At 41.3% G+C, this 19,219-nt stretch overlaps 1 protein-coding gene across 3 annotated transcripts in view; it reads right to left on the bottom strand.

Moving 5' to 3' along the window:
• The window catches only part of PTPRB (protein tyrosine phosphatase receptor type B), a 75,596-nt gene that overhangs the window by 9,576 nt on the left and 46,801 nt on the right, over window positions 1–19,219 (bottom strand). For all 3 annotated transcript variants that reach the window (XM_081878730.1, XM_081878731.1, XM_081878732.1), the window contains 15 exons: window positions 17,955–18,218; window positions 16,043–16,324; window positions 14,674–14,952; window positions 13,006–13,155; window positions 12,502–12,745; window positions 9,858–9,964; window positions 8,535–8,634; window positions 7,964–8,047; window positions 7,845–7,862; window positions 7,632–7,713; window positions 6,209–6,299; window positions 3,796–3,872; window positions 1,724–1,858; window positions 899–1,021; window positions 12–175 (listed from right to left, as the gene is read on the bottom strand). In XM_081878730.1, the coding sequence (XP_081734856.1) occupies window positions 12–175; window positions 899–1,021; window positions 1,724–1,858; window positions 3,796–3,872; window positions 6,209–6,299; window positions 7,632–7,713; window positions 7,845–7,862; window positions 7,964–8,047; window positions 8,535–8,634; window positions 9,858–9,964; window positions 12,502–12,745; window positions 13,006–13,155; window positions 14,674–14,952; window positions 16,043–16,324; window positions 17,955–18,218 (2,200 nt within the window). The remainder of the gene's footprint in view (window positions 1–11; window positions 176–898; window positions 1,022–1,723; window positions 1,859–3,795; window positions 3,873–6,208; window positions 6,300–7,631; window positions 7,714–7,844; window positions 7,863–7,963; window positions 8,048–8,534; window positions 8,635–9,857; window positions 9,965–12,501; window positions 12,746–13,005; window positions 13,156–14,673; window positions 14,953–16,042; window positions 16,325–17,954; window positions 18,219–19,219) is intronic.

The raw sequence follows: 19,219 nt of genomic DNA, 5'->3' as shown, positions 1-19,219 counted from the left end.
CCTGCTAATACCTGCAGTGTACTATGGTTGGTCCTGCACGGGGTGTTCGGTTGATATAATCTCGTACAGTTCTCACAAACTGGATGAGGGACTGGGTGGTTTCCGGTACACCATGGTCTGGCCACACCGTGTAATGGAACTGACGAATGAGTCTAGAGGAATCAAGCTGCTCTTCCTATAAGGTCAATTGAAGGCGGAGGGGGAAATTAGACATGGAAACCAGACAATATACACCACTGTGTATCTCCGCTGAGTATTAGAGAGCAGGTTCTCACACTGTACAGATAAGGGATAAGGTTGCTGAACCTCAACTCCCACCAGCCCAAGGGATCATGGTCAATGGCCACAGATGAAGGCAGATTTAGTTCAGCAACATCTGGAGGGCCAAAGCTCACCCCCCCCACATCTGAGATAAGGGATGACACTTGGCATTTTATTTCAATTGTAAATAGCTCTCAGTCAGACCAGGAAACAAAAAACTGTGAGAAGGATCTGGCAGATAGATAGGTATATAAAGTTTATGACACAGCAGCAACCAGGCCATATTTGCCACACACATGTCAGATCTAACAGCTCAAAGAGTTAGCTGAAAGTTGGGTGCTTCATGCTGTGACAGTAGAATGATATCTGCATGCCTTTTCAAAACACAAGCACACTCTCATGTTGTTTCATTGTAATGTGAGAAACAATTTCCACTGAGCAGTTCTTACATGCCTACTCAGAAGTAACTTCCATTTTGTTTAGTGAGACTTACTCCCAGGTAAATAAGTATCGGATTGGGGGACTCCTAGTCTTTAACTTCTGGCCCAAGGAACCAGTTGATTATTTAATATTCACTTTCTGCCAGTGTAACTTTATTTTTTAGGAAGGCTTGCTAAAATAGTTATATTATACTTACACTGCAAACCTTAAACTCTCTTATTGTCCATTCTGGGAGTACTGACTCAGATAGCATCTGGACTATTAAGTCTCCATAATATAAGGAGTCCTGATCAAAGGGCCAGTAATGGTCACATTTCACCTAAAGAAACAAAGAAGAGTCTGCTTTTACTATCAGAAGAATAGATTTACTTTTATGCCTATATTCCCTTTGGTAATCAATAAACAAAAATGACAAAACATAACATCAGTTGATGTGAATTCTTTATATTTAACTTTAAAAGGCCCAGCAAATTATATACAATTATATACAATTACATGGATGGCACAAATTATGATGTATTCTCTTCTAGAAGCATAGTGCAGATTTTATCAGGATGCAAATTACAACTGTAGAATGCTAGGGTGCTTTCAGACAGAGGGTTTTTAGTGCTGCCCACTCATTATTCTCCCACAGTAAGCCACGTAACTAGCCACGCTTCAACAGGTACATCCTGCTATCTTCTGTCATGTCAATGTTCACTCATTTCTTATGGGGAAAAGAGTAGCAATTTCACATTAAAACGACAGCTGTCCTGTGCACCAATAGCATCGCTGATCCACACCCTGCCTTCCTTCTGGAAGATAATCACATTAGCACACTGATCTGCTACTGGAGGACTAATGGCTCCAAGCCAGAAGGCTACTTGGATTATCTTCTGTAGATCTTTTCATGCATTTGTCGTGAAGCTCTTTACACGATGTGGAATGCAACATGTCCTGACCCTGGTTGGGTTATCTCAAGTGCTAGTGTGAGATATAGATACATATATGTAATCAAGAAACAGGAAAGCTATTTACTCACCCGACCCTTCTCAACACATTGGGTTACCATGACAACATTGTGAACATTCTGTTCCCATGCCATTTTCCAGAAATCATCCTTTGTGCCGGGCAGAGGTCCTTGAGTTGCGATATATTCCCTGCGAAAATTATTGCCCTGCCAATTTAGAAACCTATGATTAGTTTAGATAGTGTCGTCGTATGCAGAGGCATCTTTCTTGGATAACTGGCTTTAAAGCACAGTGCTGAAGGTTGCTTTGAGGCTTGAGAGCAGTAAGGTGATTGGAGAAGAGAAAGAGAATGTGTCAGTGCATTGAATCACGGGGATCAAAAGGCACTGTACTCCAAGCACCATGCCGCAAAACAATACCATCCATTCCTCACCAGCCAATCGTCCTTGCCCTCTCAAGATCGACTCACACAATGCAAAACAGAGAATGATGCAAGGGGAGAGCAGGCTTTTCTTTAAAAGAGGCCTGAAGGACAAATAGCTCTAGGTTAAAAAAAAGACTAACGGTTTTGAAATTAAGAAACAACAGCAAGATTATGATCAAAGCCTATCCACTGATTCTTCCCAAGGAAAATGTTAAAAGTAAAGGTAAAGGTACCCCTGACCATTAGGTCCAGTCGCGGATGACTCTGGGGTTGCGGCGCTCATCTCGCTCTATAGGCCAAGGGAGACAGCATTTGTCTGCAGACAGCTTCCAAGTCATGTGGCCAGCATGACTAAGCCGCTTCTGGCAAACCAGAGCAGCGCATGGAAACATAGTTTACCTTCCTGCCGGAGTGGTACCTATTTATCTACTTGCACTTGATGTGCTTTCAAACTGCTAGGTGGGTAGGAACTGGAACCTAAAAATGGGAGCTCACCCTGTCACAGGGAGAACTGCCGACCTTCTGATCGGCAAGCCCTAGGGTCTGTGGGTTAGACCACAGTAAATTCAGTTTACCCAACAACTTGGATCTTGTTAGGAGATATTTATTAGCTCCTCTTGTTCATGTTAACTATATTGTACTAGGGCAGCCTTTACCAACCTGCTGCCCTATGGCCGTTTCAGATTACATTTCCCATCAACCCCAGGCAGCATCGGCAATGGCAAGGGATGATGGGAATTGTAGTAAAAAGCATCTGGGGAACACTGGCATGGCCAAAGCTGTTCAAATCCCTCATCAGCCATCAGACTCATTAGGTGAAATTGGGCCACCGGTCCCTATCTTGCCTACCTCATAGGGTCATTGTGAGAATAAAATGGGAGAAGGAGAACCATTATGCCAACAGAAGGATGGGCAAGATCAATAACAACAGAAATAATATCCTAAACTGGGATGTCATGGCAACAAAGTCACCCAATCAATTCATCAAGGTCTTCTGGAGTGTCCACAGTTATAATTACAATAGATGACACAGTGAAAATCTTAACATTGAGTGTTCACAACAGTATAGCTCATTGTCCTTCAGCCTTGGGACTCTGAATCCCCCATGATTGGCTAAGCAGTTTGAGGATGATGGGAGGTGCCGTCCAACAATACAGGGGAACCCATGGTTGAAGAACACTGGTCTACCTTATGAGAGGAAAGCAAAACGTAAATGTGACTTAGGAAAACACTAATACAGGGATTAGAAACCAGATCACGGGTTGTGGGAGGTAGATAGACCACCACGGATAGGACATTATTTGGTGATCTATGGATCTGGAGGCATTCTGCCATTTATGACAAATGAGAGTATAATCTTTGCCAGTTGTGCTTTAATGTAAGATATGCATGCTTTCAAGATGAAATACAATTTCGGGCACTGTGTGCCAAACAGTTCTACCTATCTGTAGACGTTCCACAAAGACAGAGATATTTAAAAAGTTGTTCTTGGCTGATTCTAATGCTGCTCACACAAAGCTACAGAAAGTCCAGAAAATGACTTTAAGTGATTACTGAATTTCAATTCTATGGCAGCCCGCCAGGCACAATTTTCAAATTTGGATTGTAAGTATAACTGGGCTGGGTATGAGGATTAGAGGTTTATGAACTTGAGTAAAGATTGCTGTCAAATACCCAATTTTTAAAAGGGCTGTAAAAAGGAATCACAGAGTCACTTACTGGGATATAGCTTGCATTGATATAGTCAGAGCATGGGTCATCATCTACATTTGAAAGTTTTACTCTCGTTGTGTCATCTGTGGAAGAGATTCATTGCAAAAACATTTTCACTATTGGTTCCCTTAATTTTAATAAATGCATAACAATGAATAAGTACTGACAGTCAAGGTGTGAATCTAAATATTCAATTGTATGTATGTAGCAATGATGGTCCATATTTATTCAGTATGTTTCATCTAGGCATGCTAGAAATGGGGGCAGGGAATTTCTTAACTAGGAGACAAATCATGCTGATGACTCTAAAGATTAGAAAGTCACACCTGCAGAATGAAACATGAAAGTCACACCTGCAGAATTTTCCCGTGTTACACAACAATTAAAGGTGGAGGAATCTTGTCCTCATTTTAATCTGGCTGCCCTCTCTTTTGGTGAATTATAGTAGCTGAAAACTTTCAGAAGCATGATGCAGAAATATGGGTTTGGAAATGAATTCTTACAGACAAATATACTGGGAATTATTCCAACTGGCTGCAAAACCTCTGATTAGCTAAGGCAGGAATTGACAATATAGAGGAAATATACATGTAGATTTTTAGATGTGTCATCAGGCTATTTCTTTTGTATCTTATATAATGGACAATTTTATAACAAAGCCATGTGTTCTGGTGTTTTCTTTTTCCTGACTGCAGTTCCTCATACTACTGGATGGCTTTGGAGCAGCTTTCAGGTTCCAGTTTTTGAGTTTCTTGGGACACTGCTTTAGGTAGCAGAAGGTACAAGAGGGTGCAAGGAGGGGAGAAATGATGATGAGCTGATTCTTCCATGACTCCAAGATCAAGGAAGAGAGATGGACGAGCGGTTAGCATATAGACACGCCCAGCTGTTGAGGTTTCACATTGCACAAAAGTCTTCTGGAGGCACAGCAGCAAGTGAAAAATGTATTTCATTGCAGCCATAAAAATTGGTTGCATTCTTCATTGTTCTCTTATTACCTTTTAGCAAGCAAGTAATATGATAAGCTTGCCCGATTAGGATTTCCCACAAAACCTCTATTCCTGGACAGAGTGGAGACATGTGACCATGTTTTTGTGGATCTTCTGTCCTCAGTTCTTTTCTCAAACAAGACTCCACTTATGGGACAGGACACTTGCTTGTGTGAAGCTGAGATGAGGACTTCACTATGGGGACAAATTCTGTTACAACACTGTAGCCCAGATTTTTGTCTCCAAAGATTCATCATTGGATACATTGGGTACTACTTTTATTAACAGCTGAAAGAAAAACCCTCCCATGTGAAATTATACTGAAAACGGAAATGTTGCTTGAGAAGTTTCTTAGCTTTGGGATATCTTCTCTCTGATCACTTAAACTGACCCTTCAAAAAGAAGAAGAGTTTGGATTTGATATCCCGCTTTATCGCTACCCTAAGGAGTCTCAAAGCGGCTAACATTCTCCTTTCCCTTCCTCCCCCACAACAAACATTCTGTGAGGTGAGTGGGGCTGAGAGACTTCAGAGAAGTGTGACTAGCCCAAGGTCATCCAGCAGCTGCATGTGGAGGAGCGGAGACGCGAACCCGGTTCCCCAGATTACGAGACTACCGCTCTTAACCACTACACCACACTGGCTCTCTTCAAAAAGATGTCATGGAAGATTCGGTTGACACCTTCACCAGTTAAGATGAGGGAGGCTGTTCCTCTTATCTTGGCTATTTGACTTGGGAGTCCTCACTGTCTCAGTAAATGTTCCCAAAACATGAGACAGTATACTATGGAGATCCTGTTTTTATTGCTATTCTCTTCTTTACATGTTGCAGTAGAGTTCTTAGAGTTTGTAGATGAAAAAAACACATGCACTCTTTGAAAACGCATCTTACTTTCACTTGTTCTGTGTTCTAAAGTCATGGACCATTAATCTTTCTGTGGACTTTAAATTTATTCTGATATATAAAAGAAAAATCTACTGCCTACCAAATCAGTAATGCTGGTTGAGTGATTTATGGACGTATTAGAACAGGTTTGGTTTCTGGGTTTTTTGAGCAAATACTAAACTCGGCTGTTTGTCTTTTGGCTGATCACATAAAACCAACCATGCATGCAAAGGTTGCTATTTATTGCTACATCTGCCTACCATCAACAGTGACAATTCAGCAAAATTGCTTTAACGGCTGAAGCCTTTCATAACCAAGATGAACATTATTAGTCACTGCACTTTGGGTTTGAAGTGAGAGAATTCTCTCATTATGCAACCTGCAGTATGAATATCAAAGGGTAAGACCCCTTGATGGGAGTGGTGCTTTTCTGCCAGGTAGAAGTACTGGGATGAAGGATATACCACATTTCCTGTCTCTCTTATTCTTGCTGAAAAGATGTAGGAAGAGAGAAAGAAAAGGCTTGCATCCAGCAGGAAACTTACAGGGCAATATATTATTGTATCGATTTTTCCCTCTGTTCTCTGGCAAAAGTGCTATGTCACACAATTGGTTTCGACCCACATCCTTTAGATCCTGTAAAATCCAAAAGAAAGAAAAGAGGAGATGAAAATGGTTAAATTATATTAATATATGGTCTCTATAGCACATCAGCTATCCAAGACTAAAGGATGGAAACAGATGTGTGATTGAATTCAAGCAGTTCTGGATTTGTGCCAAGTACCAAGTGGTTCAAGCCTTTGATCCTCACCTCTCCAAGGCAATTTCTAGTGCTAAGCTACTATACAACAGAGCCACTTCTCATCATGCCAGATGAGTCTGTTGCTTAGAAACGTGGGAACTTGCTTAAATAAATGCAAATAATAAAGACTTTGGAGGCTGACATGCAATGTACTCGTATTGTCCATAGAGGATCAATCTGGAAATCACAAGAAAGGAATCTGATGTTCCACTCAGGTCCTGCTTGGGGGTGCCCTGCCGCCCCCCACCATAGGCAACTGGTTGGCCTCTGTGAGAACAGGATGCTGCACAAGATGGGCATGATCCAGTATGGCTCTTCTTAATTGGATTGAGAGGGGATGCCTGAGGGCAATGTACATAGATGGATGAGCTGCACTGCTCAGAGACCCACTAAGTGCCAACCAAGAGTGGAAAAGCACCATATATACATATTGTTGGGTACTGCAAAGGAGAAACAGCCGAGAGGGAACAAACCAGGAGTAACAAATAGTGCACAGTAATATTCAGCAGCTACTTCAGGTCAAAATGCTGATATAAACAGTTTGGGTCGGTTGCTGAAAACTGTTGAGCAAGGACCCCAAAATGGCACCTGCATTTTTTAACCTATGCCCTAGAGCCCTATTTCACTGATACCTCCCTCTGGCACCTGCTGCTATCTATGTCATGTCCCTTCCCATCTTGATTCCCAGTATAGCTGAAGGAGCGTCTCCACCCCCATCATTCTGCCTGGATGCTGAGGTCCAGCGCCAAGGGCCTTCTGGCGGTTCCCTCATTGCGAGAAGCAAAGCTACAGGGAACCAGGCAGAGGGCCTTCTCGGTAGTGGCGCCCGCCTCCTCCCATCAGATGTCAAAGGGATAAACAACTACCTGACATTTAGAAGACATCTGAAGGGAAGTTTTTAATGTGTGACATGTTAATGTATTTTTAATCTTTGTTGGAAGCCGCCCAGAGTGGCTGGGGAAACCCAGCCAGATGGGTAGGGTACAAATAATAAAATTATTATTATTATTATTATTATTCCCAAACAATGCAACGTTTTCTCCCTGTGTATGTCAACCGCCACTGATCCGGTCTCCTTTAATACGACTGGCCTTGAGTCAATGCATTGTGAATGATAGCCAGATCTACCCAAACAGCCCATTCTTTTCACTCTGTTTGGTCCTTACCTCATATTCCTTTGACAGGAGGTAGTTTGAGTCTGCCTGGAGTTTGGTGAAGTGCATTTCAAACTGACTGACTTTTACGGGGCTAAAACATTCAAAGCAGGGCGTGGGGAGGGGCAAGGAGAGAAAGAAAACACCGTATGTTAACACATTATTAAAACAAAGAGCCAGTATTTTCCAGCGCAGTAGAAAAGATGACTTAGCACTGGCTCTTACCTGGACATTTTCCGGCTCCTTCAGATTATTTGGAAAGAAAGAAAAAGAAAGAAAAGGTCAGATGGTGATTAGACAGACTGCATTGTCCAAGGATGCTAGAGCAAGCACTTTGACCTTACCCTTTTTGTCCCAGGTTCAGGTGAACAGAGAGCGGTCTGTCCCTGCGAATGCTCATTCTCACCATTGGTCTTTCATGGCCACTACTGCAACACAAGAAGTTGTCAAGTGTTTGTTATATCTGGTGCCCTAGTGAGGGAGATATGTTGTTTTGCCCTGCCAGGACAGCCACTTCCTGTGGCCAAAAGCAAACATGTCTGTTACAAGAACAATTCAAGACTGAATCATTGCAACATCACACTCCTTTATTTTTCTGTGTGACGCTGCTGCTTTGCACATGATGCTCCTCCTCTTCAAAGAACAGTAACAGCATTAAGGCTGCAATCCTGCTCCTACTTATATTGACCAATAAATATTATAGCAAATCTATCTGCCACTCAAGATTCAAACACACAAACACACACACACAGCACTTAGGACCTACTGAGGAATAGTTTCAAAAGGTGCAACTATAAAATCGTAGTTCTCGCATTTAGAGCACCTGTCATAAAGTGAAATTTACATTGCATGATGAATAAGTTTATATTTATTCTTTCTGGCGCCAGGAAAAAAGAAACGTGAATTTCTACTCACTTTGCTTTCTGTCTGCAGACAAGCAATGCAGTGACAGCCACCAGCATAATTATTAGGAACAGACCAGCGCTCACCCCTTCGACAACTCCAAGTGAGGGCTCTGAAACAATTGTATACACAGATCAGACTTAAGAGTTTTAAAGTTAGAAGAAAGGTCATGATAGAATAGTCTATGTCTACCTTTTGCTGTTTTCCGATACAATTCCTAGCAAGGATCTGCACAAGCAAACACATGTGTGTGCATACAATGGGACAGTTTGGACTGATTAGAATTATGTAACTGTTGCTGTTTCAGTGTTTTAAATTATGTATTTATCACATACAAATGTAAGAAAAGCCCTGCTGGATCTGCCCAAAGGCCCATTTTGTTGAGCATCCTGCCCTCAGAGTGGCCAACCAGAAACCTATGGGGAGTTTGCAGGCAGGACATGCATACAGCAACACTCTCCCCTCCCCATGGGTTCCAGCAGCATGCATTCAGAAGCATATTGCCTCCAACTGTAGAGGGAGAACATAGCTACCAGGGTTAGCGAATGCTACATCCTTCATGTGCAAAGGGTAGTATTCTGTCAGTTACCAAACGCTGAGGACAAACAGAAGAAGAGGGGTTGTTACTTTCATCTCCTGTTTTATCTCCCCACCTGTGGTTCCAAGCAAATGGTAATGCAGAGGCATACTGCCTCCAACAGTGAACATAGCCAGCGTTTTTTAAAATTATAAATCAACCTGTGACCATTTGTTCAAACCACAATATAGAAACTCCTGAATGAATGAGTAGCTAAAAATATATATATATATATATATAAAAGTGTGTGTGAGAGGGGGGATAACTGTGTTAAAAATAAACATTCTAGTGCTGAACCCATATTATTTCAGGTTTCAAATGTACTGTAATTCTGAAATGCAGAAAATGCTTAAATAAAGAAGGAGCGATGAAAAAGAAATCCTTAAAGCAGAACAATATAAAACTTTATGAGTCCCAGTCAGCTCTGGCTGAAATTAGACTTGCAAAATCATCTTCTGATGACCCGTCCCTATTAAGAGGCAGGCTTCCACATTCTCCACAACATCAGACACTCTCCAGAAATTCATCAAAGGTGGCTCGCTACAGAGTCTCCAAGTGAAGATGGCATGAACCATGTTGCTTACAGGTTCTCATTAAATAGCAGTGGCTGAATCAGCCTTCTAAATGGATGGATTTGACGAAAGTCACTTTTGGCCAAGATAGAGCTCTACAAGCCCCTTCCTGCTGTCTTTTGTCTCCATCAAATGCTCAGGTTTTAGATACCTTTAAATGCTTCATAGGTAGGAGGGGAAACTGACCTGACTCGGTAACAATTGGCAAAGAGAAATAGGTATCAGAGAACAGGGGCTCGGGAAGTTCCTTCAGGTCTTCTTTGAAGAGTTGTGTGAAAGCCCGGATGCTGATCCTGGAAAGGAGGGGAATGGTTTTTAAAATTAGATTTCCCTGGGATGTATAATATACAATGATAGTGCTAAATGGAAGGAAGCATTTGAATTGTTAAGGGTTATAGGAATACTGAATATTAAACCAGGGCTGGGGAACTTGTGGCTCTCCAGATGTTGATGGACTACAACGCCCATGATCCTTGACCAAAAGCCATGTAGCTGGGACTAAGGCCAATGATATCTGGAGGGCCAAAGGACCCCAGTTCTGTATTAAAGGCTACACAAAGTAATAAGACATACAAAGCCAGGCTTCTGACCTGTCACTACTTGTAATTTACTAGTAATTTTCATCTCCTACTGCTTTAGAGTGATGCAACAGCCAGTCAGAAAACATCTGTAATGTGCCCATATTGGGCCAAGGCCACAAACACTTTGAAGTGTGAGGACGGAGAAGAAATTTTAATGCTTCCCATCCTTTCCTCTGTGTACTTTCCTTGACTTAAATTACCCCGCATTCACAGCTACTATTAGCTGCAGTGGTAGCGTTGGGATACAGGGCCTGTACTGCAGCAAGAGGTCAGCAAAGCTGTTTTGGTTACTCTCAGTTTTTGATATTTCTAAGTCTAAATTAAGTTCTCCACATACCTACATCAGTTTGCACACATGCATGCACACGCACACTAAAAGTCCTAATGGAAATTTATCCACATTTCAGTGTGAATTTCTCCTAATGCACACATTTTTGCAAAGTATTTCCCTGAATATAATGCATCTTTATATGTCATTTCCACAAATATCTGTGTTTTTATGCCCTTTTTACCCTAAGACATTTTACATTTTACTTGACTGGAGAAGTGTGATTTTTAAAAAAATGCTGCGTTTTGATTTTCATATTGTTTTGGAAAGTGTAGATTGGGGAAGATCGCCTCTAAATGCAAACTTAATCAAATTTCTCTTCCATTCCTAATTGTACCTACTTTCCTATTATTCTACAGCCATTAGCAACTTCAGACTATGTGTGCGTGTGTGATTTAAATAAAGGAAACTGTTAGAAAGAGTTAAGCCTGCTTTTCTAGCACTGTGGGCTTAATACAATCCCTCTGTGGTTTCTTTTTTTGTAAATAAAAGGGCTTTGAGCAATCCAGTCATGGATCTCCTGAGTTCTCTGCAGTTTGGCTCCTAATAATTTAAGAAAGAAATGAATGCAAGAACCTAGGATGCTTCTGACATTTTGCGCTTAACCCCTCCCCCACCTTTTTCTTATGAATTCCTTGCACCTTAATCATACGGCTTGCTCTCTATGCTGCATACAGTGCTCCAGATAGTTTGCTAAATCACAATGCAGAACCTGGCCTTTGTCTTTGGATATGTTGATCACAAACTGCACAGGGCATTTCATAATCCACAAATGCTCCCTGCTTGTTTTAGGGGATAGCCCTGCAAGCAAGCTCAAAAAGCCCTTTGAACATACTCAGAGGAAATGCATTATAACAAAAGTTTCGCAATGACCTGTAAGAGAGTGGGAGACATGCTGGCCCATTTTGCACTGAGACTAATGCACACTTAAGAGATGAAAGAAGCCACATATGATTAGTCTCACTACCCAGTGGGCAGTGTTGCTTATTTTGCTTTATCATTGTCAATTCTCAAAGTTGGCTACATAATACATTTGGAAAACTGGGCCCACCTTCTAAAGAACTGGCACTCTGATTCTAAAGTTCTGCATTATGATGACTAATATTGTTTTGGCAGAGAGTTTGGTGTACTTATCCTAAATACGTATTAGTTGGCACAGCAAACCTAAGTTCTGGGCTGTAACGGATTATTCAGCAGCCCCATACTAATAGGTAGACACTGGTTAGTAATTCCACACTCCATCAGAAAATGAAGAAAGAAAACATTGTACATTTATACCTGTTTCTAAACTGGAACAATGGCAAAGTTATCCAACTGGTAATACTTTTATGAGATCATTTTTCTAGTCTGAGAATTTCAGAGAAAAACTTACCATAGACAGTAGTTTAAATAGGCTAGTAAAAACTACCCTACAAGGTTGGAGTTTCTTCTCACAAATGAACAGGATTTATGATAGGGAGGGGGAAATGGAAAAATAACTTGATCATGATTTTTGGACCATTTTAGTTTGGCAAATGGTCTTACACTGACAAAAGAGTCTAGTACATTTTGCCCACAATTTCAAAAGTATCCATCATGTGTATGCTGGTATTTTAGCTGCACTGAACACTTTTATACTGCAAATAAGGACTAGGGACCATCCTAAGGTTATCCACTGAGGGATTAGCACGTTCACTGATCAGTGTAAAAATGACACGCTACAGAGTCCTCTATCTAACTCACTGCAGGATAGACAGACACGGGTGAAGGAAATGTTTAGACTTTATCTATGAGACAGAGCAGGGCAAAGCTATTATAAATGGCACAGTAAAGCACAGATAACATCATGCAACAGAGGCTATTAGTTCAAATGCTTCCAGAAAGCACAGTTCCAAATGACAAGCCACATTTTTTGTGGCATGATTACCGCACTAAATCTGACCTATAGGCAGTCCTAGGTTTTAGTGGCCCATCGCAATATTTCTGCTGATTCGGATCACACTTTCCTCCCAGATTTTCCATCTCTGCTCCAAGCTTAATATCAAAGCTCTTTGAAACGCTGTCAGGGCTTTCAGTGCATTTACTTGCAAAATAATCTGTTTGATAGATTTGGATGGAGTTGTTGTGTTTGTATTCCAAGTAAGAAGGCAAAGGGTGATGCTGTTCTGGCTTCCTTTCTTCACTGCCTAGAAAGGGGTGATTGGAAAAGTTGAAAAATGGAAGTTAAATACTGTGTTATTACTGCAGAACAAGGCTTGTGGGGATCAAATTACAGACCTGTACATTACCAAGGACCCCAATACTTTTCTGTTTATCCATGATTATTGTATATTGAAATCACCCTTATGGTCATAATGGCATTTTACAATTATCAACCAGATTGTGGAAGACTATGGCAAAGGCACTATGTCAATGCAGGCTATTTTATATAGCCATGGAAACTTACCATCAGCTTCTCTCACAACCACGGTAAAGTATTTCACAGCTCCATTGGTGTCACTGAACCAGCTGCAATTGAAAGCGAAGTGGATGGAAGATTTGGTAATGACTGCATCCTTTTTGTTCACTCGAATATGTGCAGGTGGTGGTGGAGGGCCTAAATGATAGCAGTAGTTGTGTTACAAAAGCTGTATTTTGTCAATACGTACTAGGCACCTAAATGCAAACTTTTACCCAAGTGGAATCAAATATCCACTGAAATGCTCTTCCTAGCCACCAAAACATATCTTGTAGTTGAAGATTAGCAAGTAGAATGCAGCAGTGTGTTAGGTTGCAGTGAGCTCCATTGCAGATTTTTGTAGTCTTTCTTCATCTCTTTACATCAGGGGTAGGAAACTGGATTCACCCACTGCAAGCCAAGTTTGTCAGGTGGGCAGGGCTGCTCAGTGTACAGCACTTTGCAAGACCCAACCATCAGCTGCGAATGCCTTTAGAATTCAAATTCTAATGACTCAACAGTGGTTTCAGGCTGCTCATCCCTTCTTTGTTAATAGAACACTTAGCATTAAAAGTGCATTTATATTAAGGAAAGCTGCTGGTACATTAGTGAGATATACAAAATGTGTTCATTAGGAAAAAAATCGAACTAAAACGTAAAGGATTTTCGTCATGATTTTTCTTTAAAGAAACCCTTGCAGATTGCTGCAGAGAATGTAGAGAACCAAATTTAAGATGGGGAAAATGAGAAACAGAGAACCGAAATTGGCAGGTCCTTCCATCCCTAGTGGAAATAAGGTTCACTGTACCTGTGCACATGCAACTCCTTCCTCGCTTAATTGCATATGTTTTAATAAACCAGATTTCTGGTGGGATAGGATGAGTGGTACAACCCTGAGACATCACCAGGTCTACACCAATAGGAAGTGACTTAAGAAAACACTCTCTGTATACAGATGGTGGCAGCAAGTGCTTGAGAAGTGCATTCTCAGCATGAATTGGATTAATTGTACTTTACATCAACCAACAATGTGGGACAGCACTGACACAGCGGCAATATGTGTACAGCAACCCTAAATACAACTGCAATCAGCACTAAATGCACACCATCAGACTGTGTGTGTACATGCCCAGAAACCAATGGTTGTCACCCGCCATTATGGCATCTTCTCCATTTTTTTCTGAAGGGGAAATGATTGAACTGTTGAGGATTCACAGAAGCTATGCTTTCTTCCCTTAACATCTGGTACAATAAGCAAATGTCAAGAGAAGGGAGAAAGGCTTGTGAGAATCTAGATTTCCTGTTTCATAACTGTAGGAAGGAAGATACACCTAGCTGTTTTGTTTGAAGGATGCAAAAGGAAGGAAAGGTGTAAGAAACAGTTTGCAAATGGAAGGTAAACCAATAACTGAGTTTTGCTGGCATGTTAGAATATATAAACTGCCTATGACTCTTAAAAGTATGAGTCAAGCAAGCAAGTTTAGCAATTAAAAATAACAGTCAGTGCTTTGAGAACTAGTGACAGCTATTACAACATGCACTGAATGCAGTGGAACAGATGTTCCACATTATGGCCACATGTCATTCATTTCAAAGTATTGCATCATGCACTGGAAGCCGTCTCCCCCCTTTTTGCTTTCCATTGCAATGTAGCTATCCATACAATAAAAGGCTTACGGTCTATCATAGTGATGGTATTGTCTTCTACCACCTCACTGGTCATGTCGGCTGACTGCACTTTGATGGAAACCAAGTATCTTGTATGGGGCACGAGGGTCATGATGTTGTACACAGATCTCTCCCTCTCTATTCTTCTGGAGAACTCAATCTCCGCAGTGTCCATTTTTTTGCACTCAATACTATATCCATCAAAATCAGAGTCAGGAGGGATCCAGGAGCAAGCAATGGCAGTCGAGTTCTGCGGTCGGCAATGCAAACTTTGTATCTTGTCTGGCCCTTTGAAGCAAAGCAGGAGCAGAATCAATAATGTGCATTGTATATTCCGAGCTTACTTTATAGCACAAAGATGTATCTCACCATATGAAAGCTAAAATTAAATTAGGGAACAACATGGTAATGTACTAATGCTAATGTTAATGCTACAGTTAATTAGATGGCAACCACATTATTTAAGTTCCTTTGAACTCAACCTATTACTTTGCAAAATCATATTTATGTCTTATATCTGCTGTTATGAATCATTTATACAGCACTTTACAAAATTGCTATGACTTTACAGTGTTTGTTTTATTCACCCTCAAAATAATCCTGTAATAAAATTAGGTAACTGTTTTATTGCTGACTGAGATGAGAGAGAGGAATTTCACTGCTATTTGTGTGTGTGCAATATTTATGCCACACCCTCCCTATAAGAACCCCGGGAGGGGGGGTCACAACAGTCATGTGAGCTAAGTCCAAGGGCAAGGTTTGAAGACATATGGATACAGCAAACTTGCTGAAGCTAAGCAGCTCAGGATCTTCTCAGTATCTGGATGGGGACAGCACAGTAAACCAACAGGGTTGTCCTAAGACATTTTGCAGAATGGCATCCCCATCATTCCATGTACAATGGAGCCAACTAGACTGGCCATTAGATCTTATTTCAAATCTGGCATTGGGACAGAGTCCTTTACCATAGTGTTTCTCAACCTTTTCCCGACCTAGTTTTCTTTCTGTGGCCCCCACTTGTCCTACCGGGACAACCTGGTGCATGCATTTGATCAGTGAGAGCTCTGAGCTCTTCACCAGATGAGGATACAGCAGAAATGTGAAACAGGTAAAGACATCAATCCCTGCACAAGCACTCATGAATCAGCTGGCTGTTGGGGTGGAGTACTGGGTCAAGACTAACATTAAGGTGGATTGCAACAGCAGTACTACAAATATATGGCAACATAAGAAGAAGTAGGTCCCCAAATGGATGTTGGGGCTATGGATGTTGTTGACTATTGTGCTAATATAAATTAATATAATATAAATGAGCATTAACTAAAGCACTGGAGGTTAATACCAAACTTTTCATCAATGTCCCAATATGGTGTCTTACTTGTTCTCACGGTTCCAGAAAGTGATTTACTGTATGTTTTATGAATGATTCCACTAACGCTCCTAACACTGAAGTGATACAGTCTCCCTGGGTGGAGTCCATTTATTTTGCGTCCTTTTGATTTGCTACTACTGTAAGGATTGGAAACTGTAAGGGTCTCCCTTGGGGTCCATTGAAGTTCGAAGTCATCATAATCCGTCCAGCCAGGGGGGCCCAACCACATGATGGACAAGGAAGTGTTGGTGACATCAGCAAATGACACTGTATTCGGAGGGATTGGTACTAAGAGAGAGAAAGCGTAAAATGGGAAAATAAATAATTACCCAGTACATTACTCTTGAATACATAATACATAATAATTCCAAAAAAAATTAAGAAGGAAACCAACAAATAGATTTCTGTTTTGTTCAGGAGTTATGTATTTGGCCTTGTTCACATTTGGGTTGACTCTCATCCATGTTTCCTCCATTCAGATTTGACCTTATTAGTCCAAACCTGTGTTCATTTGCAGCTGAAGATCAAATCCACTAGTTTCCATCCATACCTGTAGACATTCCCTTTTGGCTTTCTCCCTGCATTCAAATTTGCTGATTCAAATGTATTAATTTTGTGCAAACAGGGCAAGCATGCAGGAATCTGCTGAGCAGTGTGTACACCCTTTTTTTAAAAAGGTATCCACCCAGGAATCGTCAGTAACACACACCAGGGAATTCCCAGTTCCAAATATGTTTGCATGTACACACTTTATATTCAATCCTAAAATGGCATGCATTTCCCATTCTAAAATAGGAATATGGTTGTGTGATAGAGTAATATATAGTGAAATCAATAGGGGGGGAATGAAGCAGGGAGATCTGGAGAAACCATAGGTTTTTTGTTTTCCAGTATTGCACAAATATGTTTTCTTTTTCTTTTTAAGCTGCCTAAGGAGTTTGCAAGAAATAGGTACTACCACTGCCAGAACAGAGCTGGTATTAGGGAAGTGTAAGGTGTGTGGAAGGCGAGTTGCAAAATGGATTCTTGATCCCCAGCAAAAAAGAGAGAGTCTCAAGTGGAGTTGCATTTTTCAAAATTTATCAAATTATCAATGGACTGGGGAAATTCAAATTTGCATGAGGAAACCAACAGGATAGGAGATGTTTGAGGGGGACATCATGTGGACAATGCTATTTAAATGGGACTTGAAATACACATTAAAGTCAGGCGTGGACAAGGCCTTTGTTTACTCCACCTTGACTGGAGACTTTTCATATTTCCAAAAATCATCTACTGACAGCTGTAGGAATGCCCGCTGGGTGTGAAGCACACTTCCGCCCACAGACAAGCCACAGCTGTCTGAACGCCATGTCCTCTATCTAACCTTTTGCTTTCTCAGTAGTCTGCCGTGCCCTGTCGGTGACCTTTGTCTCCTTTGTTTAAACATTGTTCAAGGGGAAAGTGATGTGGTGGAAACAGGTGCCAAAATAACTTTGTACCACCCCACGATCTCGTGTTTGGAAGATGTGTAAAGGGCACATTCCAAAATGTATCTGGCTGATCTTGCATATTGTGCTGATAAAAAGAGCCTCTGCAAAGCTAGCCGGCAGCTTGCTTATGCACAGCTCACCTGCATCATCAACTTCTGTCTTGTTTCCTTCACTTCAGACAGCAGGTTCACTGGAGAACTTCCCAAAGTTTTCTACTAGCGGAACATGAAATATTGAGAGTGCTAAAGCCTGGGGGGCAGGGAATGTAAAAGTCAAATCCAAGGTGCACAAGCAACCCTGAGTGAAATTGTTGGACTTAAGGCCAAAGCAGATCAATGATTGGATTTCCCAGTGCCTTTATTTTGCTACACCTGCTGATTAGAGCATTGAAGCAATCAATGATAGCAGCAACAGTATAAACAAGACAAGGAACTGCTGTTCTTTACCTGTTCTGCCTTTAGTATCTGCTGTATTGGTCAGGTCACCACTATAGGTAACTACAACAAGGGTGTATATTCCGCCAGGGACTAAGCCCTGGAAGTGCCATTCTGTCAAGTCTTTTCCGTACTGTGCTTCTTTCTGTGTGCCATTTGGGTTATAGAGATTCAGTTCATAGGAGTCAACGTCTCCTGCTGCTGGGTCCCAGGTAAACCACAGACTCTCTGTCATGTTTTTATTGAACCCTTTGAGATTGGTAACTGAGGCTGGAACTATGAAAAAAAAGGAAACAGTGGAGAGTCACTCTGCATCCTAGGGCAGGTGAAGATGACAATTAGTTATGGTATCCATACAAGGGCATAATAAAAATAGGTTAAATAATAATAATCCTAATGCCTCCAATCATTAGACATTTTAATTAAAAACAACCCTGGCCACTGAAAACTATTAAGTTCCTTTTGGTATTTTATACTTTGTTTAATTATTCTTTCCACTTTTTAGCTGCCTTTCTTTACAAAATGTAATCCAAGGTGAAATACTAGAAAGATAGCCTAGCATAATAGCCAAAACAGAATAAAAACATATTCATACATAGAAAAGGCAGGTCGAACATATCCTACCCTCTGAACAAGGCCACAAATATCCGAAACTCTCCCAAAGGTCTGGGTAAAAAGAATTTTTGCCTGGTGCTGAAAAAAGTGATGGCACCAGGCATACCTCCATGGGGAAAGCATTCTGTAAGCAGGGAGCTACCACTGAAAAATGACTGCCCCTGTGTTGTCACCTTCTGTCCCTCCCTTCCAGAAAACACACGGACAAGGGCCTTGAATACCGAATGCAGGGTCCAGATTGATTCATGTGGGGAGAGGCAGCCTTTGAGGTACTAGGGTCTTGAGCTGCAGATGGCTTTATAGGTCAAAACAAGCACTTTTAATTGAAACTAATCAGTAGCCAGTGGAGTTATGTCCAAATTGGTTTTATATGCTCAGACTGTCTTGCCTTGATCAGCAATCTGGCTGCTGAATTCTGTACCAGCTGTAGTTTCTAAACCTTCTTCAAAGGCAGCCTTCCCCTATGTACTTCCTGAAGGTTACCAGAGCATAGACAACAGAAGTGAGGCTATCCTAGTCCAGAAAGGGGTGCAGCTGGGCCACCAGCTGAAGCTGATGGAAGGCACTCTGTGTCACTGAGCTCACTAGAGCCTCAAGCAACAGTCATGGATCCAGGAGTACCCTCCAAGCTATGTACCTGCTCTTTCAGAGGGAGTGTGACC

The sequence above is a fragment of the Podarcis erhardii genome (genome assembly GCF_964252035.2).
Source record: "Podarcis erhardii genome assembly, chromosome: 10".
Taxonomy (NCBI): Eukaryota; Metazoa; Chordata; class Lepidosauria; order Squamata; family Lacertidae; genus Podarcis; species Podarcis erhardii.
Note: the sequence above shows the minus strand (reverse complement) of the source record. Positions and strands in the feature narration are given on the sequence as shown.